Source organism: Taudactylus pleione, unplaced genomic scaffold (genome assembly GCF_031769625.1).
Source record: "Taudactylus pleione unplaced genomic scaffold, aTauple2 ptg001800l, whole genome shotgun sequence".
NCBI classification, from domain to species: domain Eukaryota; kingdom Metazoa; phylum Chordata; class Amphibia; order Anura; family Myobatrachidae; genus Taudactylus; species Taudactylus pleione.
Window position 1 is genome coordinate 1,142,147 of NW_028286197.1, and position 24,643 is coordinate 1,166,789.

General features: G+C 40.6%; 1 protein-coding gene and 1 pseudogene across 7 annotated transcripts in view; one reads left to right on the plus strand and one right to left on the minus strand.

Annotated features, from left to right (window-relative positions):
- Positions 1-24,643, plus strand: part of LOC148436343 (cadherin EGF LAG seven-pass G-type receptor 2-like) — a 383,494-nt gene that overhangs the window by 75,533 nt on the left and 283,318 nt on the right. For all 7 annotated transcript variants that reach the window (XM_088465025.1, XM_088465024.1, XM_088465023.1 and 4 more), the window contains exons 6-8: positions 23,011-23,099; positions 23,251-23,408; positions 24,342-24,505. In XM_088465025.1, coding sequence (XP_088321151.1) covers positions 23,011-23,099; positions 23,251-23,408; positions 24,342-24,505 — 411 coding nt within the window. The remainder of the gene's footprint in view (positions 1-23,010; positions 23,100-23,250; positions 23,409-24,341; positions 24,506-24,643) is intronic.
- Positions 8,894-9,012, minus strand: LOC148436344 (5S ribosomal RNA; annotated as a pseudogene).

The following is a 24,643-nucleotide window of genomic DNA, read 5'->3' on the forward strand; positions in this document are numbered from 1 at the left end:
TGTGCTCATTGGAATACACACATGCAGTCTATGCAACTGAGGTCTCAGCAGAACTGCGCAGATGGGATAAGAGTATGGTGGATGGGGGGAGAGGACAGAGCGATGTGGATGGGGCAGACAGAAAGGCGTGGAGAGGGGAAGATTAATCAGTACAGTACACTCTCTGTGACAGTGCTGAATCTGCAGTTAACCACATGGTGTTATGGCATACCATATCTGTATTACGCAAGGAACACGTCCATTAAGGCATCAGCCTTAATGATTGTAATTTCATTGCTTTTTGAAGATTGAGTGGCAGAAATTCAGTCGTTTTTGTGAAATTTCAGATCATATCTAAGAAGCCTTAATGGGACATGTGAAACCGTAAGGTTTTTTGTCTATGGAATTTAATTTATTTTTTATAATTTATTAACCAACGGGGTTTTGACGAGCAAACCGGGCCACCTGCATGGCAGAAGGACAACAAATAGGTACACTGACATGGGTGGAGGTGTTTTAAGGATAGCACAAGGGAGGTGTTTTAAGGATGCAGAGGGAGAGACGGCTGTGGGGGCAGGCTGCAGTTGTGTGGGGCAGTGGCAGCAGCAGGGGTGTGGAACAGTGGCAGCAACAGGGCCGTGCACAGAAGCATCAGCATGTGACAGAGGGACTCACTGGTGCTGGGCATGCACCTGAGAAAATGCATGTGTAATATAAAAAAAATGACGTGCCCCCACAGCACAACTAGCATCGGGCTTTGGAACCCCAGTGCTGCTTGTGCTAAACACAGGGGACAAATGACGTAGGGGTTCCCTGTGTAAAGCACAACCAGCACCATGCTAAACGGAACCAGTCCTGGTTATCAAAATACAGGGGACAAATGATGTAGGGGTCCCCCTAAAAAAAAAAAATTGAATTCTCCCTACACGTCAAAAGCTATTGGAGGTACGGAGCTGAAATTTGGCATGGGATGGTAGAACTGTCGCTCAGTGCTGCATGCCAAATTTCAGGGCAAAAACATAAAAAATGAGGACTTGGGAGTAATCTAAATTTCCAACTGTCAGTTTTTTCGGACACTCAATTAGGACCACTTTTCGTTCTCTATGGGGGATTTTTGGGAAGGCATAACTCAGGGTAGGGGGCAAACTTAGAATTGGGGTTTGTTTTATTAGGTAGCTATTGTTCAAAGGTAGGTGATTTTGGGGTTTAGGTAATTGAGAAAGTTACAGTTTTTAAACTATTACCTCATGAATCTGCCATTATAGAGATAGGAAGTTTCAACTTGATGCGCAGCCTCAGTAGGTGCGTCTATCAGGTGTACTTACTGTGGCTTCACTTGGGTGCACCAAGATGGCAGGTCAGTGCGGGCAGTAGCGGCGGATGGGCTTGGGGGAAGGAAGTAGACTTAAGTTACGGCCGGAACCCCGGGGGGGGGCAGCAGGCGTTAGCTGTGGCCGGGGGCGTTGGTGGCAACGGTGGTGCAGGCGGAAGGACCCGGGGGAGCTAGCGGCAGACAGATTCAGGCTCTTATCTGAAAGATCCATGATACCTGCATCTGTGTATAAATAAAACACAGAAGCACGGAGGGGATCAGTGAGACCCATCTATGCTTCTGTGTTTAAAAAAAACCCAGTGTAAAAAAAAAATTGCTTGGCCCCCCTCAAAGGACAACCAGCACCGGGCTTTGGAGACTCAGTACTGGTTGTGCTAAATACAGGGGACAAACAATGTAGGGGTCCCCCGTATTAAGCACAACCAGCACCAGGCTTTTCAGAACCAGTCCTGGTTGCCAAAATACAGGGGACAAATGACGTAAGGGTCCCCCGTATTCAGCACAACCAGCACTGTCTCTGAGCCGGTCCTGGTTCTGGAAATACAGGGGGAGAAAAATGCATAGGGTCCTCCTGTTTTTACCAGAACCAGCACCAGACTTTTTCTTGCAGGGGGGTGATGCCACAGGCAGGGGAGCCCTTTCACTGGTCCCAGCCGGTGCATCACCCCTGACTGCTAGTTATCCCAGGCCGGGGATCCCTGGGGAGTTGGGGACCCCCCCAATAAAGGGTTCCCCCCTCTCCAGGGCACCCCAGGCCCAGGCTGATAGACCGGGGCTACTCCCAGCACCCCTGGGCGGTGGGTGCTGGGTTGATTATGTAAAGTGTGGTGCAAACGAAAATATATTGTCTTTTGCAGTAGTACTACAGGTCCCAGCAGGCATCCCCGCAAACTGGTACTTGGAGAACCACAGGTACCAGCAGGCGGGACATTAAAGGCCTGCTGGTACCTATAGTACCCCTGCAAAATAAATATTAAAATAAAACAAAGAGAGAGTTTGTTTTAATATTTTATTTTTCCGCACGTACACCTGAGGGGCGTCAGCCTTTAAGCTCTTTTACTTGGCTGCCGCTTCCCCCAGGACTTTCATGGCGTCTTCAGCTGGAGGGAGCCTTTAAGCTCTTTTGCATGGCCGCTGCCCATCCAGGGCCTCCACGGCGTCTTCTTGCTTTAGCTGGTCTTCTCTACAGCTACCCGGCCGATGTACTGACTGGACGGCACCTCGCGCTGGCTTTATATAAGCCATCCGAGGGGGCGGGGCAATTCAGTACAGAAATCCCGGTGCGGAGCGCTCATTGGCTAAGAGAGGCGAGCCTTCCGCCTCTCAGCCAATGAGCTGTTCTCACCATTGACTTCAATGGTGAGAACCGGGCATGCCCATTTCAAAAATGGCGCCTTGCCCCATTCTTCAAATTCAAAGATGGTTGCCGCAAGCCGTGATTGGCACAAGTATCAGACCCACATGCTGATACTTGTGGTTCTCCAAGTACCAGCATGCGGGGGAGGCTTGCTGGGAACTGTAATTCCACAGCAAAAGACAATATTTTAATTATTTCAACCTGGCACCTACCAGCCAGGGGTGCCGGGGATAGCCCTGGGCTATCAGCCTGGGCTGCCCTGGAGAGGGGGATCCCTTTATTGGGAGGGTCCCCAGCTCCCCTGGGATCCCCGGCCTGGGCTGACTAGTGGTCAGGGGTGATGCTTCGGCTGGGGGGACCGGTGAGAGCGCTCCCTTGGCTGTAGCATCATCCCCCCCCCCCCCTGCTAGAAAGGGTCCGGTGCTGGTTCTGGTAAAAACAGGGGGACAGTACACATTGTTTTTTGGGGGCGTGGCCAACACAGAAGCAGGTGTCACGGATCTTCCAGATCCGAGCCTGTATCTGTGTGCTGCTACCTCCTCCTCCGGGTCCTTCCGCCCGCACCACTGCTGCCGCTAAGGTTCGCTACCGTTCCCTGGTCCCGGCCGCAGCTACCACCCGCTACCCCCTTTTACACCGTTTCCGCTACAGATAACGCCCGCTTCCTTCCACTGATCCCACTGCCGCTAAAGCCTGCAAACGACGGCCATCTTTGTGCACCTAAGTGAAGCCACAGTGAGTACACCTGCTGGAGGCTGCTACTGAGGCTGCACAACAAGTTGAAATTTTCTATCTATTCAATGGTGCTTTCTTGAGGTAATAGTTTAAAAACTGTAACTTTCTAATTTACCTGAACCCCAAAAGCACGTACCCTGGAACCATGGCTATCTAATAAAACAAAGCCCAAGTCTATATTTGCCCCCTACCCTGAGTTGTGCTTTCCCAAAAATCCCCCATAGAGAACAGCAGAAAAGTGGTCCTAATTGAGTGTCCGAAAAAACTGACAGTTGGAAATTTAGATTACTCCCAAGTCCTCATTTTTTATGTTTATGCCCTGAAATTTGGCATGCTGCACCGAGCAACAGTTCTACCTGTCCTTGCCAAATTTCAGCTCGGTACCTCCAATAGATTTTGAGGTGCAGCCCCTTAAACACCATGCTCCCCCTCCGGAATTCTCTATTGGAGAATTACAGTTTTTTAGATGCAGCCTTAATATAAGGGTACGACTGTGCCCTTATAATTTATACTCCAGTTATACACTTTCCTAGGATTATAGCTTTGTGATAAGGGACCTCCTGATGCTTCCAGCAATATCAGTCTGCTGTCTTATTACTAAATTCACTATCTGTGTTGAATCCAAGGGCTAAAACTCTCTACTTTTATACAGGTGCTGTCTCTGGGTATCTGTAATGCTCTGTATATAATAATAATAATAATAATAATAATAATAATAATTTTATTTATATAGCGCTTTTCTCCTAAAGGACTCAAAGTCCTTTACATTTACAGTCCAAAATACAAAATAAGCTTAAACAAGGGACATTAGTTAAATGCTTGGGTGAATAGGTGAGTCTTGAGTCTATTTTTGAAGGATTCTAGAGTGGAGGCCTCTCGAACTGTGCGGGGAAGTGAGTTCCATAAGGTTGGAGCCACAAAACTGCTCGACCCCTAGAAGAATTTCGGGAGATTCTAGGTACTGTTAATACTTTGTCAACATGTCGAGTGGGATGGTAAGGAATCAAAAGCTGCTTCATGTACCTTGGGCCATGATCATGTAGGGCTTTGTAAGTTAGTAAGCCAATCTTGAAAACAATTCGCCATCTGACAGCCAGCCAGTGAAGGGAGTAGAGAATGGGTGTTATGTGGCTGGAACGGAGCTGGTTGGTTAATAGCCTGGCAGCTGTGTTTTGTACCATCTGCAAGCGGTGCAATTCTTTTGCTGGGAGACCGAGGTAGAGGATGTTGCAGTAGTCTAGGCGTGATGATAAAAATGCATGTATGACTTTAGGCAGATCTTCTGAGGGAATTAAGTGCTTGATTCTGGCAATCTTCCTCAGATGAAAGAATGCAGATTTGATTGTGGCTGGTACCTGATGTTTTTTTTTTTTTTCAACCTTTCTTTATTCATCAGAGCATAGAAAAAACATATCACAATTCAAACTGATATCGCATACAATATATATCAATCAGTCACATAATGACACGGTTTATATACATAAGATTCTCTCCCCGGACGTGGTCAGCTGGATTCCCCCCTCTCTTCCCTCACAAAAATAGGGTCAAATGTCTCTCCAATGTCAACCCGGAGGGTCAAAAACAATCGGAGGGTCATCAAGCAATATACAAGTCTCATACCATGAAGTATATCGAAAACAATTGAAAATTTGATGTTTAAGAGACATGGATAGCGAATCTATAAACCCTTCCAATAACTGGAAAAAAGAGGTTGTTTTAGCTTCTTTTTGTGAAGTGGATTCTAACAAGTCCATTTGGAAGACATGTAATAGTTTGTTTCTAAATAGTGATAATGATGGAGGGAAAGGATTAATCCACATTTGGAGTATACTCTTACGGGCCACTACAGATATTATCATCAACAATTTCTTACTTTCAGGTGGAGCCCGAACATCAGGTGGTAAAATGCCCAATATTGCCCATTCTGCCGATAGGGGTAAATAATTAACCAAACAAGACGAAGTATATCTATTAACTGACTACCAAAACTGTCTTATCAAAGGACATTCCCACATACAGTGAACAAAGGTTGCCCCATCAGCATCACATTTGGGGCAATTGCTAGTGGTCGACGTTCCCATCACAAACCTGCGGTGGGGGGAAATATAACCGTTCTGGTAAATATTATAAAACATTTCCCTATACATATTTGCTGAGCGTACAGATTGAGAATAAGAAAATGATTTCAATATTTTAGCCATAGATAAGTGAGGGAATAATGTTGACCAGGAGGAAAGTCCTGTTGTTACTTTTTCATGATCCATTGGAGAATGAAGAATCTTATAATGTAGGGATATCGTCCCTCTCCCCCTATAGACGGGCCAATAAGAGATCTAGTGAGTTAGACCAGTCCGAAGGTGAGAATACCCTAATTACAGATCTTACATGATGATGAGCTTCAAAAGACACAGAGAGGACTCCGCACAGGATACCATAATTTCTATAAGATTCAAAAAACCAAAATCTAACACTCATTAATTTAAGGGAGAAAAAAAGAAGAAATCTCCCTATCCCATAACACGGTTGGTGGTGCTCCCCTAGAGTACAGCAGTATATATCTAGAGAAAATTATCCTATATACAAGGGTATTCAATATGGGAGCGATAACATCGTTTTTGCGTTAATATCGGAGGTATGACGTCATTATCGCAGGTTTTACTTTTACACCGTATTCAATTTCAAAGACTTATCGCAGTTTTGAAAAGTCTTTGATAAAAAACGGGGATAACTTTTCACCATTGAATAGGTGTCGAAAAAAAGTGCAGAATTGGGGTTTAGGGGTGCAGGCTTAAAAAAGAAGAGCCTGCACCCCTGGGAATGACATTTAAAAAAGGACTGTGTCAAAAAAAAATAGGGACATCCCAAAAAATTCATTTAAAAATTGGGGTGAAAAAAAAAATGGGAAAAAATTGTTTAACAATAGGGAAATAGGTTCAGGGCTATTCTGCAAGTATGTGGCAGGTGTTTTCTAGAATAGATTTATAGCGGCAGGTGCACAAATGCAGAATTTTTAAAAACTGACTTTAGGGACATCAAAATATGCTAGTACCCATTTTCATGTACCCCAAATTTGATGGGACCACTTAAAAAAAACGAAAAAAATAACCTAAGTGGTCTTCTGCAACACTTCTTCAATGTCGGGAATAAAACACCTGCTGCGGCTATTTAAATCCCTGACTTTCATTTAAAGGCTAAAACGGAGGTACCCATAGTGATCCCCCATGTTTTTACAACTTTAGGGGGGTCTTACAATTTTTTTAAGGAAAAATTCGTAACTTTACGCAAATCCAACTTCGGAGTTTCCCGTTTTCGTTAATTTTATATTGAATACGGGGATAAGCAGGAGCGCGCCCGATACTTTAACGCAGGTAAAAACTCAGATATGAAACGTTAACTTCGGCAGTGAAGTTAACGTTTCAAATTGAATACCCCTCATAGTAGGATAACAGAAAGACACTCCTTTGTGGGGGCACTCTTGATAAATATTTCTCAAATTAAATTAAAACATAGCTTTTAATGTTATTATGCACTTAAAAAGACCAACAACAGACAAAAATCGAAAGACACAGACCACAACACATACATTATAAAATACTCAGCACCACAGTATTGTGTACCATAAATAACTGTAGCATAGTAAAATTAAAAATAATGATAAAGGATACCCGCGCTGCTGTTTAAATAAACCAGAATATAACTGCAGTATATGCAGAAATATAATCACCCTTCTATATCTGGGTATATCTCATACCCTTTTGTTAGCAGTGAAAGGGAGAGGCAAAACATTGCATATGCTTGTGATAATAAATGATAGTATATAACAATCTTAGTAGTCTATATGTACAAGCTATATCCGGAAACCGGCGTCTGATATCATAACGCTTGATTACATTTACAAAACCCTTTTGCAGATAGTAGTTAGCATCATTTATTTAATACCTATAATTGCATGGTTTGTAGTACTAATACCTGGGTGTAAGTTACTAAGCTTAAAGTACCAAACAGATTACTATCAGCACTAGTATCCTCACTTGTTGATCCTCTGTAATTCTAATATTATTGTAGGTTAACCCCAGCTTATTGTAGCTCCAGACTTTGCATATACAATTCTTCCCACAATGCACACATGGGGTAGTTGAAAGGTATATATACAGATGTATAGCTGAAGGAAAAGAGAACCCCTCAAGTGACAGAGCATTATATTCATATATTAGCCAGACCAATTCTGACTTGTCCAACAATGAGACAGGAGACACAGGTGTCACAAAAGGAGCAGACTATTCAACAACAAGGGGAAAAGCTAGGCATAGCTGATACTCCCGTGTCCTGTGACGCGCGTTTTGCCGTGCAGGCTTTGTCTAACAGGGGGCCAAGTGTAAGAGCTATCTGATTGCAGCTCCTTTATAGGCTGCATGTTATGGTAACCTCCACCCCTCACTTACGATCGTGAGGTGGGAGGAGTAAGAGGAAGGGTTGTCAAGGGGACAGTTCCTGTTTACCCCGTGCATCATCGGGAATCCCCTATTGCCATGGGGAAGAATTCTCCTGTCATACTTAATCACATGTTAAGTCACAGGCACATCTTTAGAACGCAGAGTGGTAGTTTAAATGTAGAGTTATTACACATCTACATATAACATCATGATCATAATACGATTCTATTATTCTCTGTATTAAATATAAAAAAGAAAAGTATAAAAATATATATAAATAAATCTGATCCTATAATGGACATATAAACAGAGGATATAAATAGAGGAAAAATAAAATTAATTTTAACCCTCTGATGGGCACATTATATTTGGCTACGATATAATAGTATTAATTCATGGTCATTCAAAACGACAAAACTGTAAGCCTACATATTTTTACATGATCTGGTATCACGTAGTACTGATATATATGTTTCAGAGGAGATATATGTAAACGAGTTGCTGCCCTATAACCACAAAAACCTTTTTTGGTCCGTGTGTATCATTACAGTGAACGGACCTTACTCGGGTATGTGTTGTACAGGTCACAAATTAGAAGAAAGGTAAAGTCACTTCTGCTGTTAGTATATAATGTTAGCCGACCCATTCCCTGATACTTCTGCATTGCAGGGAGTACTGTCGGACCGAATGAGAGAGTGATGAATAACTACAGAGTGTGAGAAAATAGAGAAATACATATACATGTGGGTAAGCGCAAATCTAAATTCTTATTTTTTATTTTTTAATGGATGAAGTAAAATGGCATTATAGTTAAGACATTACTGAATAATAAATGATCCCACATGACTTATTCAAAATCCGGAGAGTATAGATGATAGTGGTTAAAGACAGAAACGAGTAGAAAACCTATAGCCACAGAGCCCTTTCAGTCTGTGTGTGCAATCACATTGAACAGACCTAACTCAGGTATGTGTTGAATAGGACATCAAAAAGAAGGAAGATAAAGTCACTTCTGCTTTTCGTGTTTTGTTAACCGACTAATCCCTGATGAAATATCACCTACTGCACCTGGTATTCCTAGGTGGTCTCCCATCCAAGTACTGACCAGGCCCAACACTGCATAGCTTCCAAAATCAAACGAGATTGGGCATGTCCGGGGTGGTATAGCTGTAGATGTGAAACATTGAAAGGTATACAGTCGGACCGAATGAGAGAGTGATTATTTGTAAATTATATCAGATCTCGGGATATAAATACCCTTTAGGCCAAGGACCTGCCTAACAATTATAATACATTTCAGACCCAGTACAATAGAATTGGATAGTAGTTCCTTCAAATATAATTATTCATTTTAGTCCATATGAAGTCGTTCTAATAGAAGGATGTCCTTGGAAAAAATCAATTTTAAAATTGTATAGAACAGAAGGGAGAAGGATAATAGAATTAAATAGTAGTTCCTTCAAATCTGATTATTCCTTTTAGTCCATATGAAGCAGTTCTAATAGAAGGACATCTTTGGAATAATCAATTTTAAAATTGTATAGAGCAGAAGGGAGAAGAATAAACACTTATACTTTCATAGTTCCATATAGACCTGATACACCTATCCATGATTGAATAAATGTTTTGAAAAATGATATTGTATCATTGGAGCAGATAATAGGCTCACAAACACTCCTAGGATATACACCTGTCAGTAGGAATGTGTGACCAATATCGGGATTTATTGTCCCTACATATATAATTGACGTGAATAAAACAAATATTCAAATTAAACATATGTTAGTGTGAAATGTGATAATAAAAGTGAAAATATACCCTGTTATCTAATGGACATAAGTAGGCCTCTGATATGAATAAAGAATATACATAAGACAATACAGAGGGATTATTATGTGTTATTTATTGATAACCATTCCTATCAAAAAGTGACAAATATTAAGTGAAGAACATAAGAAAAAGAAAATGTGATGCAATCAGACCCACATAAGAGTCATAGAAGATAAAATATAAAGGTCAATGTGTAGTGAATAAAAATGTGAGAGTAAGGAAATTAAGTGAAATTAACTAAAGTCAAGTATATCCTGTAATGATTAAGGGCCTGATTCAGACCCACTCGCGAGCGGCTGTCCGCTCGCAAGTGGGTCGATGTTATGCACTGAGCATGCGCACGACGGAGGGAGCTCCGTCGTGCGCATGCGGCAGACGCGATGAGCGAAGGAAAGTCCTTCGCTCGTTGTGTCCGATCAAAGGGGGCGTGCTGTCAATGTTGATTGACAGCACGCCCCCTTTGGTGGGCGTGCCGGGGGCGTGCCTCCCTGACGGGGGCGTTCCCACGGGAACGCCTCCCGTCAGAAGCCGGCCCACTGACATCACTAGTGATGTCAGTGGGAGTGATTTTGGCTCTGATAGAGCCAAAATCACTCCGGAGCTTGCGGTTGAAAACCTCAACCGCAGGCTCCGGCTCGCAATTTCGATGGTCGCGATGGTCTCGACCATCGCGGCCATCACAAAGCACGCTCGTATAGCCTGTGGGTGGTGACCCACAGCTATACGAGCGTCCAGGAGGACGCTCCATGAAAATGGAGCCCGGCCCTCATTCAGAGCGTGCGCTCTGCTCAGAGCGTACGGCTCTGAATGAGGGCCTAAATCTTCTCTCATGATGGTAAAAAAATTCCATAATTGATTTGTTCATTCAAACCTCTGGGTGTTACGCTCCCTAACCTAAAAATGCATTGACATTCTTTTTTCAAAAGTTCTCTTGTAATATCTCCCCCTCTAATGCCCAGTCTTATTCCCTCCAGGCCAAAGAATCTCATGGCCTTACTTCTCTCTGGATGTTCGGTATAGAAGTGTCTTGCGACCGATCTGTTTCATCTTAGCAATGTCAGAACTGGCATTCCTTACATTGCCTACGTGTTCTAGTATCCTAGTTTTCAGTGGTCTTTTGGTCATGCCCACGTATCTCATGTTACAAGTACATGAGATGCAGTATATCAAGCCTGAGGTGTTACAGTTGATATACTCATCCAGTGGAATTAACATGCCATCCCTGTTCTGGATGTGATCAACTTTTGTAATATAATTTACAGGCTTTACATGAGCCACATGGATAGGTTCCCTTTATTTTAGATTTACATGTTTGAGGGTTAGAGAAGTGGCTTTTAACTAAATGATCCCGTAGGTTAGGTGAGCGCTTCCAGCTCATAGATACCTTCTCTTTAAGTTTTGTTGCAAGATCCAGGTCTGATAATAATATAGGCCAATGTCTGTTGATAGATTCCTGTATCTCTCTCCACTCTTGACAATAATTGCCCACAAACCTTATATCAGAACTCGCCGGTTTAACACTTCTCATTTGAAAAATCAAGGATTCCCTCTTAGTATTATGTAGAAAGGTCTGGGCTTTATTAATGAGTCTATTACTGTAGCCTCTTTCCTTGAGTCGCATGGCCAGTTCAACACTTTTCTCCTTGTAGATTTTGTCCTCCGAACAATTTCGTCTCAATCTTAGGAATTCACCTCTAGGAATATTATTGACTGTAGGTGGGAAATGAGCACTGGATCTGTGTAAGAGGCTATTGGTTGCCATCTGTTTTCGGTGTAATTCTGTGGTAAGCATGTTGTTATGATCTTTATAGATTACCAGATCCAGGTTAACCTTTTTGGGCAGGTTTGTGGGCAATTATTGTCAAGAGTGGAGAGAGATACAGGAATCTATCAACAGACATTGGCCTACATTATTATCACACCTGGATCTTGCAACAAAACTTAAAGAGAAGGTATCTATGAGTTGGAGGCGTTCACCTAACCTACGGGATAATTTAGTTAAAAGCCACTTCTCTAACACTCAAACATGTAAATCTAAAATAAAGGGAACCTATCCATGTGGCTCATGTAAAGCCTGTAATTATATTACAAAAAGTTGATCACATCCAGGACAGGGATGGAATGTTAATTCCACTGGATGAGTATATCAACTGTAACACATCGGGCTTGATATACTGCATCTCATGTACTTGTAACATGAGATACGTGGGCATGACCAAAAGACCACTGAAAACTAGGATACTAGAACACGTAGGCAAAGTAAGGAATGCCAGTTCTGACATTGCTAAGATGAAACAGATCACATCGGTCGCAAGACACTTCTATACCGAACATCCAGAGAGAAGTAAGGCCATGAGATTCCTTGGCCTGGAGAGAATAAGACTGGGCATTAGAGGGGGAGATATTACAAGAGAACTTTTGAAAAAAGAATGTCAATGGATTTTTAGGTTAGGGAGCGTAGCACCCAGAGGTTTGAATGAACAAATCAATTATGGAATTTTTTTACCATCATGAGAGAAGATTTAATCATTACAGGATATACTTGACTTTAGTTAATTTCACTTAATTTCCTTACTCTCACATTTTTATTCACTACACATTGACCTTTATATTTTATCTTCTATGACTCTTATGTGGGTCTGATTGCATCACATTTTCTTTTTCTTATGTTCTTCACTTAATATTTGTCACTTTTTGATAGGAATGGTTATCAATAAATAACACATAATAATCCCTCTGTATTGTCTTATGTATATTCTTTATTCATATCAGAGGCCTACTTATGTCCATTAGATAACAGGGTATATTTTCACTTTTATTATCACATTTCACACTATCTAACATATGTTTAATTTGAATATTTGTTTTATTCACATGTCAATTATATATGTAGGGACAATAAATCCCGATATTGGTCACACATTCTTACTGACAGGTGTATATCCTAGGAGTGTTTGTGAGCCTATTATCTGCTCCAATGGTACAATATAATTTTTCAAAACATTTATTCAATCATGGATAGGTGTATCAGGTCTATATGGAACTATGAAAGTATAAGTGTTTACTCTTCTCCCTTCTGCTCTATACAATTTTAAAATTGATTATTCCAAAGATGTCCTTCTATTAGAACTGCTTCATATGGACTAAAAGGAATAATCAGATTTGAAGGAACTACTATTTAATTCTATTATCCTTCTCCCTTCTGTTCTATACAATTTTAAAATTGATTTTTCCAAGGATATCCTTCTATTAGAACGACTTCATATGAACTAAAATGAATAATTATATTTGAAGGAACTACTATCCAATTCTATTGTACTGGGTCTGAAATTTATTACAATTGTTAGGCAGGTCCTTGGCCTAAAGGGTATTTATATCCCGAGATCTGATATAATTTACAAATAATCACTCTCTCATTCGGTCCGACTGTATACCTTTCAATGTTTCACATCTACAGCTATACCACCCCGGACATGCCCAATCTTGTTTGATTTTGGAAGCTATGCAGTGTTGGGCCTGGTCAGTACTTGGATGGGAGACCACCCAGGAATACCCGGTGCAGTAGGTGATATTTCATCAGGGATTAGTCGGTTAACAAAACACGAAAAGCAGAAGTGACTTTATCTTCCTTCTTTTTGATGTCCTATACAACACATACCTGAGTTAGGTCTGTTCAATGTGATTGCACACACAGACTGAAAGGTCTCTGTGGCTATAGGATTTCTACTCGTTTCTATCTTTAACCACTATCATCTATACTCTCCGGATTTTGAATAAGTCATGTGGGATCATTTATTATTCAGTAATGTCTTTTAACTATAATGCCATTTTACTTCATCCATTAGAAAATAAAAAATAAGAATTAAGATTTGCGCTTACCCACATGTATATGTATTTCTCTATTTTTCAAACTCTCTAGTTATTCATCACTCTCTCATTCGGTCCGACAGTACTCCCTGCAATGCAGAAGTATCAGGGAATGGGTCGGCTAACATTATATACTAACAGCAGAAGTGACTTTACCTTTCTTCTAATTTGTGACCTGTACAACACATACCCGAGTAAGGTCCGTTCACTGTAATGATACACACGGACCAAAAAAGGTTTTTGTGGTTATAGGGCAGCAACTCGTTTATATATATCTCCTCTGAAACATATATATCAGTACTATGTGATACCAGATCATGTAAAAATATGTAGGCTTACAGTTTTGTCGTTTTGAATGACCATGAATTAATACTATTATATCGTACCCAAATATAATGAGCCCATTAGAGGGTTAAAATTCATTTTTCCTCTATTTATATCCTCTGTTTATATGTCCATTATAGGATCAGATTTATTTATATATATTTTTATATATATTTTTTATATTTAATACAGAGAATAATAGAATCGTATTATGATCATGATGTTATATGTAGATGTGTAATAACTCTACATTTAAACTACCACTCTGCGTTCTAAAGATGTGCCTGTGACTTTACATGTGATTAAGTATGACAGGAGAATTCTTCCCCATGGCAATAGGGGATTCCCGATGATGCACGGGGTAAACAGGAACTGTCCCCTTGACAACCCTTCCTCTTACTCCTCCCACCTCACGATCGTAAGTGAGGGGTGGAGGTTACCATAACATGCAGCCTATAAAGGAGCTGCAATCAGATAGCTCTTACACTTGGCCCCCTGTTGGACAAACCCTGCAAGGAGAAATGCGCGTAACAGGACACGTGAGTATCAGCTATGCCTAGCTGATCTCCCGGCCAGCGTCTGTATAGGCCTGCTATACCTCACGGTGATACTGCTAAGGACATGTGAGTATCAGCTGTTCCCAGCTGACCTCCCGGTTTTGACACAACTCTGGAGCATATTGCGGTTACACTGAACAGACATTACACACGCTTCCCCTTGTGATTTATTAGTTTACTCCTTCTGTGTATATTGCGGTCACTCCGCACAGACACTATACACATTTCCCCTTGTTGTTGAACAGTCTGCGACACCTGTGTCTCCTGTCTCATTGTTGGACGAGCCAGAATTGGTCTGGCTAATATATGAATATAATTCTCTGTCACTTGAGGGGTTCTCTTTTCCTTCAGCTATACATCTGTATATATACCTTTCAATTACCCCATGTGTGCATTGCGGGAAGAATTGTATATGCAAGGTCTGGAGCTACAATAAGCTGGGGTTAATGTTACAATAATAATAGAATTACAGAGTATCAACAAGTGAGGAAACTAGTGCTGATTGTAATCTGTTTGGTACATTAAGCTTAGTAACTTACACCCAGGTATTAATACTACAAACCATACAATTATAGCTATTAAATAAATGATGCTAACTACTATCTGCAAAAGGGTTTTGTAAATGTAATCAAGGGTTATGATATCTGACGCCGGTTACCGGATATAGCTTGTACATATAGACTACTAAGATTGTTATATACTATCATTTATTATCACAAGCATATCCAATATTTCGCCTCTCCCTTTTACTGCTAACAACAGGGTATGAGATATACCCAGATATAGAAGGGTGATTATATTTCTGCATATACTGCGGTTATATTCTGGTTTATCTAAACCGCAGCGCGGATATCCTTTATCATTATTTTTAATTTTACTATGCTACAGTTATATATGGTACACAATACTGTGGCGCTGAGTATTTTATAATGTATATGTTGTGGTCTGTGTCTTTCGTCTTTTGTCTGTTGTTGGTCTTTTTAAGTGCATAATAACATTAAAAGCTATGTTTTAATTTAATTTGAGAAATATTTATCAAGAGTGTCCCCACAAAGGAGTGTCTTTCTGTTATCCTACTATATAAGATAATTTTCTCTAGATATATTATGTAGAGCTTGACGGATCGCCCAGAGGTGAGATTGAGGTAGGCTATATTTAGTGGAAACGTCATTCACCCGCGCAATGGCTCACAAGTCTCAATGTCAGCCATGTCAACCAATGCACAAACCCAAAGAATCCCCTCTCTTTCCCAAGAACTAAAGGGCAGCAAGGCAGCGCCATTTTGAAATTCGGGATTGAGCACTAATGGGAGAAATAAAGAATAATGGCTATTGAGGTTTCTTTGTTTTCATGTAAAATCCCATACCCACCAGGCCGAAATTAAAAGCAGATTGCGAACAACCTTTTCTACAATTCCTCTTTGTGAGAGTGCAAAAACGCTAATAGATGACATTGGGGAAGAAAGGATTTATCCAAAACCGAATCAGTATAAAGATCTGTTTTATGTAGCCAATCACTGATATAGCTCCAAATCCCAGCATGGCTATAAAGTTTAAGGTTAGGCAAATTCACTCCCCCATGGTCTCGGGCCTGTTGAAGTTTAAATAGGCCAATACGAGGACGATTGGACTTCCATATAAACGTCCTGAAATTTTTATATATAAGCTTCTCATCCGTCGCAGTCAGCAAAATAGGTAACATTTGTAAAGGAAAGAAATCAGCATCTTCAGCAGACGAGTTCTACCAAGGAAAGATAGTAAAAGATGTTTCCATCTAGACAATTCCCCTAGCACTTTATAAATTAAATGTCTCATATTAAAATCATATGTCTCCAATATATTTTGGTAGCTCAATTCCCAAGTATCTAAGGGATCTATTAGCTCAAATAATATGGTAAGAGTCCCCCCAAACCGGTTTCCTCTTGCGGCCCAAATATAAAGCTTCTGATTTATCAGGGTTAATTTTAAAGCCCGATATTTTAGCATAGAGTGTCATCTTATACAAAATGTTAGGCAGAGTAATTTCTGAGTTCGAAATATATAAAAGTAGGTCATCCGCAAATGCTTGAAGCTTCAGCTCCCAGTTACCCACTTTAATTCCTTGGAACTCAGTCCAAGATTGCAGTAACCGTAGTAGCGGATCTAAGGCTATATTAAAAAGTAGGGGCGACATTGGGCAGCCCTGTCTGGTACCCCTGGTCATAGTTACCGGAAAGCTACATATGTCATTAACAATAAGATTGGTGGTTGGAGAATCATATAAAAATTTTACAAAGTTTTAACATGGAAGTCCAAATTCCCTTCTTTCAAATATTTTAAACAGGTGTGTCCAAGAAACAGTTGAATGCTTTCTCCGTGTCCAAGCTCAAAAGCATGGACGGGAGAGAATCGCACATCTGAGTGTGATACAATTGCTGCCAAAGCTCTTCTAATTCCTTTAACAGAAAATCTACCTCTGGTAAATCTAGGTTGATGGTTAGTGAGAATTTGAGGTAAAAGAAGCTGAAGATGGTTTGCCATTATTTTTGTCAGAATTTTAAAATCTTGGTTAAGTAGTGTCATTGGTCTATAAGAAGAAACCAATTCTGGATCATAGGAAGGTTTAGGTAAAACAATGGTGTATGCTTTACTAAAGTTCGGGTATTAAATATGACCAGATAATATATTCTGGAATAGTTGGGTCAAGAATGGTATTATTTGTGGGCATAACATCTTATAATATTCCCCTGAGAACCCATCAAGGCCAGGCGTTTTGTTATTTTTTAGGTGCATACACACGTAACAATTTTGTAACCAACGATTGATTATCTGTCAGATTTTCCCTTGAAAAAGTGAACAATTTTTTGAAGTGTAATGAACGAAAAATGTTCCTTCCCTTAATGAAAATCGTTATGTTGGACAGTCTGAAATGGACAATGAACGACAACTACAAACTACAAACGGGAGCGCGCTTGAACGATTATCGTTCATCGTCATAACTCAGAAACTGAATGATTTTTTGATAACGACGTCGTTAATGACAAATCGTTTTAAAAATTGTTATGTGTGTATGCACCAATAGACGGGTGATAACTGCAGAAACCTCCTCTTCAGTTATATCCCGATCAATTCCTCTCTTTGAGAAGAAGAGAGCTTAGGCAGCCGCGCTTCATCCAGCAAATTATCATGTAGTTCAGGGATTTCAGGAATAGCACTATATAAATGTTCATAATAATGCTGGAATATAGACACTATCTAGGGGTATCAAAAACTCTAGTTTGAGTATGGGGGTCACATATCTTCTTTATAGAGTGTTTGGGGCATTGCAATTTAGCCATGTTTGCCAGAAGAAGGCCTGATCTATTTCCCCATCTATAAAATGTGTTCTTAGTATAATCCTGCTGGGTCCGTGCGCTAGACAACAAGAAGCTTTCTAATAATTGGCGGTGATGATTATAGAGTGTAAAGTTAACATCTGATGGATCAGCCACATAACCCTCATATGCCTCACCCATTGCCTATCATATTTTGTACGATATTCCCATTTCTTCCCAGCCATATAGGACGTTATATGACTTCTCATCACTGCTTTAGAGGTTTCCCAGAATAAAAGTGAGTCCTCCCAATGTTCTAGGTTGTCGTCTACAAATTCAATCCATTTAGTTGTAAGAAATAGTTTGAAATCATCTGATTGTCCCAAAAAAAACGGATATCTCCAAATTCGAAAAGATCACCCTGGGGATCTAGTTTTGATATTCAAAGAAACAGGGGCATGGTCCGATATCATGATACTATGGACGTCAGGAGACAATGTCGAGGGGGCCAAATGACCCGCCACCATTAAATAATCGATCCTAGAAAAGGATCTATGTACTCGAAAATGAAAACGAAAAAGTAAGTTTTATCCGGAGGATTAAATAGTCTTCAAACATCACATAGACCATGAATCAAAGTTAATAATCCAAACCCACCAGTTTACAACGGGATATGAGGCGAGGAAAAAAGCCCGATCTATCCAGCATCTCATTTGCCACACTATTAAAGTCACCCCCCCACCAGCAGGTTTGGAATAGGTCTCCCCAAAAGCAAATTAGATATGTTATGAAAAAAAATCCAGATTAGGGGAATTGGGGGAATATATATTAAGTAAGGTATAAGAATCCCCCCCGAATCCTGACATCTAAAAGCAAATATTGACCTTCAGGGTCCCCTTCTGAACCCAATATAGAGTAATCTAAATATTTATTAAATAAAATAGCAACTCCTCGCTTTTTTGAAGTATAGGAAGAAGACACACAGTCCCCAATCCATGTCCCACGTAAAGTTCCTTTCTCAGAATCCACCCAGTAAGTCTCCTGTAAAAAGGCAACATCGGATTCTAGGCGTCGAAGATGGGTTGCTCCCATCCCAGCCAGTGAGAAGGGCAGTAATCTAAAAAAAGAAAAGATAAATCAAAAGAACCTCACCGACCAAGTCCAGAGATCACATAAAGTGTAGAAAAAAGGATAGGACTGAATAAACATAAAATTCTAGTAAATATAGAACTTGCATCCATACGCTCCAATAAACGTATTTTTCCAACAGTTTCCACCAAAAACAATGAAAAAGACATATGTATTAAATAACATACTTCAAAAATTACAAAAACAACAGTGATATATAAAATACAAAATCAGGAGAGAATAGAGCCCAAAAATGTGGCCATCTTCTATCCTGACACATCAACAAACAGTAGAAATTTAGAAAAACAGACAATATAGTCCCTCTATATCATAGTATAGCTTAGACATTATAATGACTCAAGTAGCATGCCCAGAGGCGGAAGCAGTGAAAGTAGACATTGAGCATACATAATCGTGGGCTTGTTTTGGGTCATCAAATATGAGTAGTGCCATCATTTGTGATTTTCAATTTTGCAGGAAACAGCAAAGCAAATTGAATATGGTTATCATGTAGCAATTTACAAGTAGGTGAAAATTCTTTACGTCTTTGGGATACATTAGCTGAGAAATCCTGAAAGATCAGGAGGGAGTATCCATCTACGGTCAAAGAGTTTTGGCGACGATGGGATCTGAGAATCAACTCTTTGTCCCTGTAATTTAAATATTAGGTATTTACAGGACGTGGGCGTGAACCAGTAGCCAATCTTTCAGGTCCCAATCTATGCACTCGTTCAATTATCATAGGGGTTATTAATGATGTGATACTAAGGGCCACAGTTAAAGAATGTTGCAAATAGTCTAATAAATGCTGCCCTTTAACAGATTCAGGAATCCCTATAAATCTAAGATTATTACGGCGATTCCTATTTTCAAGATCGTCAATTTTGTCAATTAGAGATCTAATAGTATCACCGTGAGATTAGGATTAGGACTGAAGGGATATTAAAGTATCCTCCGCATTACTTGTGCGTTGTTCCACCGCATCAAGGCATTTGGAATGTGAATCCAATTGGGAAACTACAGTAGTAATAGTATCACGAAATTCTTTAAATTGTTGCTCCATTATAGGTTTAATAACTAACAACATCCCTGAGCTGCCGCCGTTGCTGAGGGAGCAGCTAACACAATCGATGATTGTGTATCCCCTATAGGGGCTAAAGGAGGAGTGTCTGGAGAGGACATTGGTGAGTTCGGGGAAGAAGGAGATGAGGGAGACATGGGTTGCGTTGTTTTTGATTGAGAGGAATTCGCCTTAGTAGATTTTCTAATCATATTATAATATTTATACATAACCTGTAAAGTCACATTCAGTATGCAGATACTCGAGTGACTTCAATATATAGAAACCCAATTTACATTAAAACATAACAGATTGCGTCAGGTAGCTGTAGCTCAAAGAGAATGGCATATTCAAATACAGAAAGGAATTACATCCTGGTATATAGTATGAACAATCAACACAGTTACCATTAGGTGGTAGCAATAGATCAAAGATAGAAAAAAGTTCAGATTATAAAAGCAATCTAAGCTTTCACAAGTATAACTGTAAACAGCAGATATAACTTAGATATGTTCACTGTAATGTAATGTATATCAAAAATAGAAAATACAAAAACATGTCCCAGACCAAATTAGGGTAAATTTTCAACTATAAGCAGGCATAAAGAATAGCCCATGAATACAGTGTTGTGTCCTGCAGTTATCACACAGCAGCTCAGTCAATAAAAAAAAGAAAAATATGCCTGGGACAGTGATTATTACTAAAGCCCTATCACATACTGTATAAGAGTAGGTACATATATATGTGTAATGTTACAGCCGGTTTCACAGTGGCAGATGTCAGGCAGTCAAGAAATCAAATCTCACCAAGACTTCAGGGCCTCTCCCGTAATAAAAAATGGCGGGGAACAGCGCCTCTCACCACCTGGAGACCACCGCACCTACACCCGGTTCCAGCACCTTCACTCAACCTACAGCCAGGATCAAGATAGCAGATTAGTCACTGCTAGCTCCGTCAAGGACCTCAATCAAGCACGCCACGAGATGCGAGAAGGCTCCTAGTAGTTGGAGCAGGACTCCGGGGAAACTGCAGTAGAGAGCTGAAATTGACCAGCAACCAGTTCCCTGTAGGGTCACCACAGCGGCCAGCACCGATTAGGAATCCTGGTCATCAGTATATTACCGATGAATTAGGTAAAATACCAAGGCATTCGGGAGCCCTTCTAAAACGCGGATGCATACGAGGGTCGCCCACCAGAAGTCCCGATACCTGATGTTTAAGTGTCAAGCCACTATCCAGGACAACACCAAGATTCTGCACATGTTCAGTGTTTTGTAATTCTGAACCCCCAAGCGTAAGTCCTGTTGGTTGGCTATGCTGTAGCCTTGTCCTGTGACCTATCATAAGGACCTCTGTTATATCAGGGTTCAGTCGCAGTCAACTGGCACTCATCCACTCCTGAAGCTCAGCTAGGCAGCCATTTAGAGTTGTTATGGGGTCCTTTGTACCTGGAGCAAAGGACAGGTACAGTTGTGTATCATCTGCATAGCAATGGTAGACCAGGCCATGACGTCTGATTATTTCACCCAATGGTAGCATATATACTGCAAAAAGCATGGGATATAGTATAGAACCCTGTGGGATACCGCATGGAAGTGGCACTGGTGATGAAGAGTTTACTCCAGAAGAAACTCTCTGTGACCTGCTGGTCAGAAATGATTTGAACCAGCTAAAGACTGTGCCATCCAGTCCACAGAAATTTTTCAGGCGCTCAATTAGAATCCCGTGGTCCACAGTATCAAATTCTGCTGAGATGCTGAGAGATCCAGAAGGATAAGATAAGATCATTAAGCACACATACCGGGGCTGTTTCAGTGCTAGGTCTTCTCCTGAATCCTTACTGGAATGGATCATAAATATCATGGGTAGACAGGTGGGTTTCCAGTTGCATTGCCACCACTTTCTCAATGACCTTTCCTAGAAAAAGAAACATACATTGCATTGACTTCAAAGTGAATACGGGGTAAAACCAAAACAGGCGAAAATGACGTCACCCGCGAAAAAGTTTTGCCAAAAACACGCAAAAACGGCTTTTCGCTCCAAATTGAATACGGGCCTAAATTAGGTTTTTATACGGAGTGGTCTAATAATTGCTTCCTTTTGTAGTTTTGGAAAATGGCTGTATATCTTTAAATAAAGCAATTCTTCCCCTAAACAGGTATGTAGGTTAAGTTATATGAGAACCAGGTCTTGCTGGGCTCCTATAACTCTTTTACCTCAGACACACAAGGTGAACAGTTGCTTGATCTGAAACTTTATAGCAGCACTCCTTGGGATGGCCCTCACAGAAGGGTCACTTAGCCTTTAGCCTGACTTGCTTCAGCTGCTTATCCAGTTATAGTGTTGGCAACTGTAAATGGTGCAATGTACATGTTCAGCTACAGACCTGATCTCAGCAGTGGGAGTGGAACATGTTCTATATCCGTTGGACCCTCCATTCAGTCCATCTCCAAAGCTCCCCAGTCATCCATTGCTTAAACAGCGATCTGCAGCTGGTGAGAGAATCCATCTTTTCTCCTCTCCCCTCACAGGTACCTCACACACTGCTCAGCTCTCTCCTGACCAACTGCCACTAGCCTCCAACTGTCAGTAACCATACTACCTGACACTGGTCATGTGACACAGCTTCTGACCTCTTGAGCAGCTGCAGAGGCTGCTGGGAATTGTCTGTACAGTGTCAGACGTAATACCTGCTTAGTGGGGTATTACATAACTACTGTATATTCAGGATATGTATGTACTGAACATAGCTGGGTGAAATCCAGAGGGTTCAGGACACTTTGAGGACAGCCTGCAAAGGAAACATAGAGAAGCTCTTTTGACACTTCAAGTTATTGTAGCTTCATGTGATCTCTAATCCTGAGAGTTCCCTGCTGTTTTTTATTTGACATCCCAGAAAAAGTACAAATATATCAACATTGTTTAGTTTTAAGATTCAGCGAAGTGTCCAACCTTCTCTCTAAAACTGAACTGTTTTTTAATCAAGGGCACCTGCAAGTTTCATCTTATTTCTCATGTCCTGTTCTGTGTTTTCTGCTAGTGTGTTGACGGTTTAATTTGCTTCTTGTATCATCCTCAGACCATTAATTAAACACTTTTTTTTCTGTCTATCTAGGTGAATTTACTACAACAGTATCCCCCTATTTACCTGGCGGAGTGAGTGATGGGCAGTGGCACACTGTTTATATCCATTATTACAACAAGGTGAGATTGTAATCTTAAAATAATCTTAAAATTTGGATATCATGTAGTAGTAACAGGGTATATGTGGTTGGGTGATTGGTGTTTGAAATATTGTATCAGAATTTGCAGAACCTCTGGGGATTTGTTTTTCACTTCCGGTAGTTTTGATCAGCCAATTGTAGGTAAGTCTGGGGATCTGCAGGGACCCTCGGATCAGAAGGTAGCCGTTGTGACCATTGATGACTGTAATACTGAAATGTCCTTGCGTTTTGGAAATATCCTGGGAAACTACGCCTGTGCTGCACAGGGAATGCAGTCTGGAACGAAAAAGTAAGTGTGATTCACATGATAAATCATTTAGCAGCCTGGGAGGGAGAATATCAGATAATATGCAGTGATCTATTCTATAAGATGACATAACATAGTAAAGAGCAATCTGATGTATAGGAAAGGTGCAAGGAGAATATAGGAAAAAGAAATAAGGAACTAAAGCTAATTGTAAATGAGATAGGAGAAATGTGGAACACGGGGGAACACATATGCTGTTTGACATGGCACGAGCCAGAACCTTCTTGAACAGTGCCATATTCTATATCAGCCTTATTTATTTATTTATTATTTATTACCAGTTATTTATATATAGCACACACATATTCCACAGCGCTTTACAGAGAGTATTTGCCCATTCACATCAGTCCCTGCCCCATTGGAGTTTACAATCTATATTACCTATCACATACGCACACACATACATGGGTTAATTTGTGTTGGGAGCCAATTAACCTACCAGTATATTTTTGGAGTGTGGGAGGAGATCGGAGTACCCGGAGGAAACCCACGCAAGCACAGGGAGAATATACAAACTCCACACAGGTAGGGCCATGGTGTGAATCGAACCCATGACCTCAGCGCTGTGAGGCAGTAATGCTAACCATTACACCGTCTGTGATGGCCTTATCCACACCATAGATGCACTCTGACAGTGCAAACACAGTTAGGAAAATTGTATGATCAACATACTGCTTAACAAGTGTTCACCTAAATAAAATGTTTCCATCTGTTCAAATGGAAGAAACTCACAAGAATGTGCTATGATTGTAAAAAAAAACTAAAAAGCTTAGCTAGTAGAGGCAGTATAAGCAAGAAGAATAGAGTGGCATGATGGTTTTTACAACTGTTAGTGATGTAATGAATGGAAGGCTCCGCAGCACTAGTAAATCACTTCTTCATTTTAAATCTTTAATATTAGCATTTCTGGTACAGGTCCTTGGATCTAACAGGTCCACTTTTACTGGGAGGCATTCCAAACCTGCCTGAGGATTTCCCGGTGTTGCACAGATACTTTGTAGGCTGCATGAAAGACCTGGTTATAGATAACAAGGCAATGGACTTTGGAAATTATATTGCAAACAATGGAACTGTTCAAGGTAAGTTACATAAAAGAATGAGAGGTGCAGAAATAATGTAAAAATAGTTTGCTGAATAAAGAGTCCAGCAGAGCAAAGAAAGTGATAGAAGGGAAGAGTAGAATAAGAAAGCCCTGCTATTGCACCGCCACTGACCAT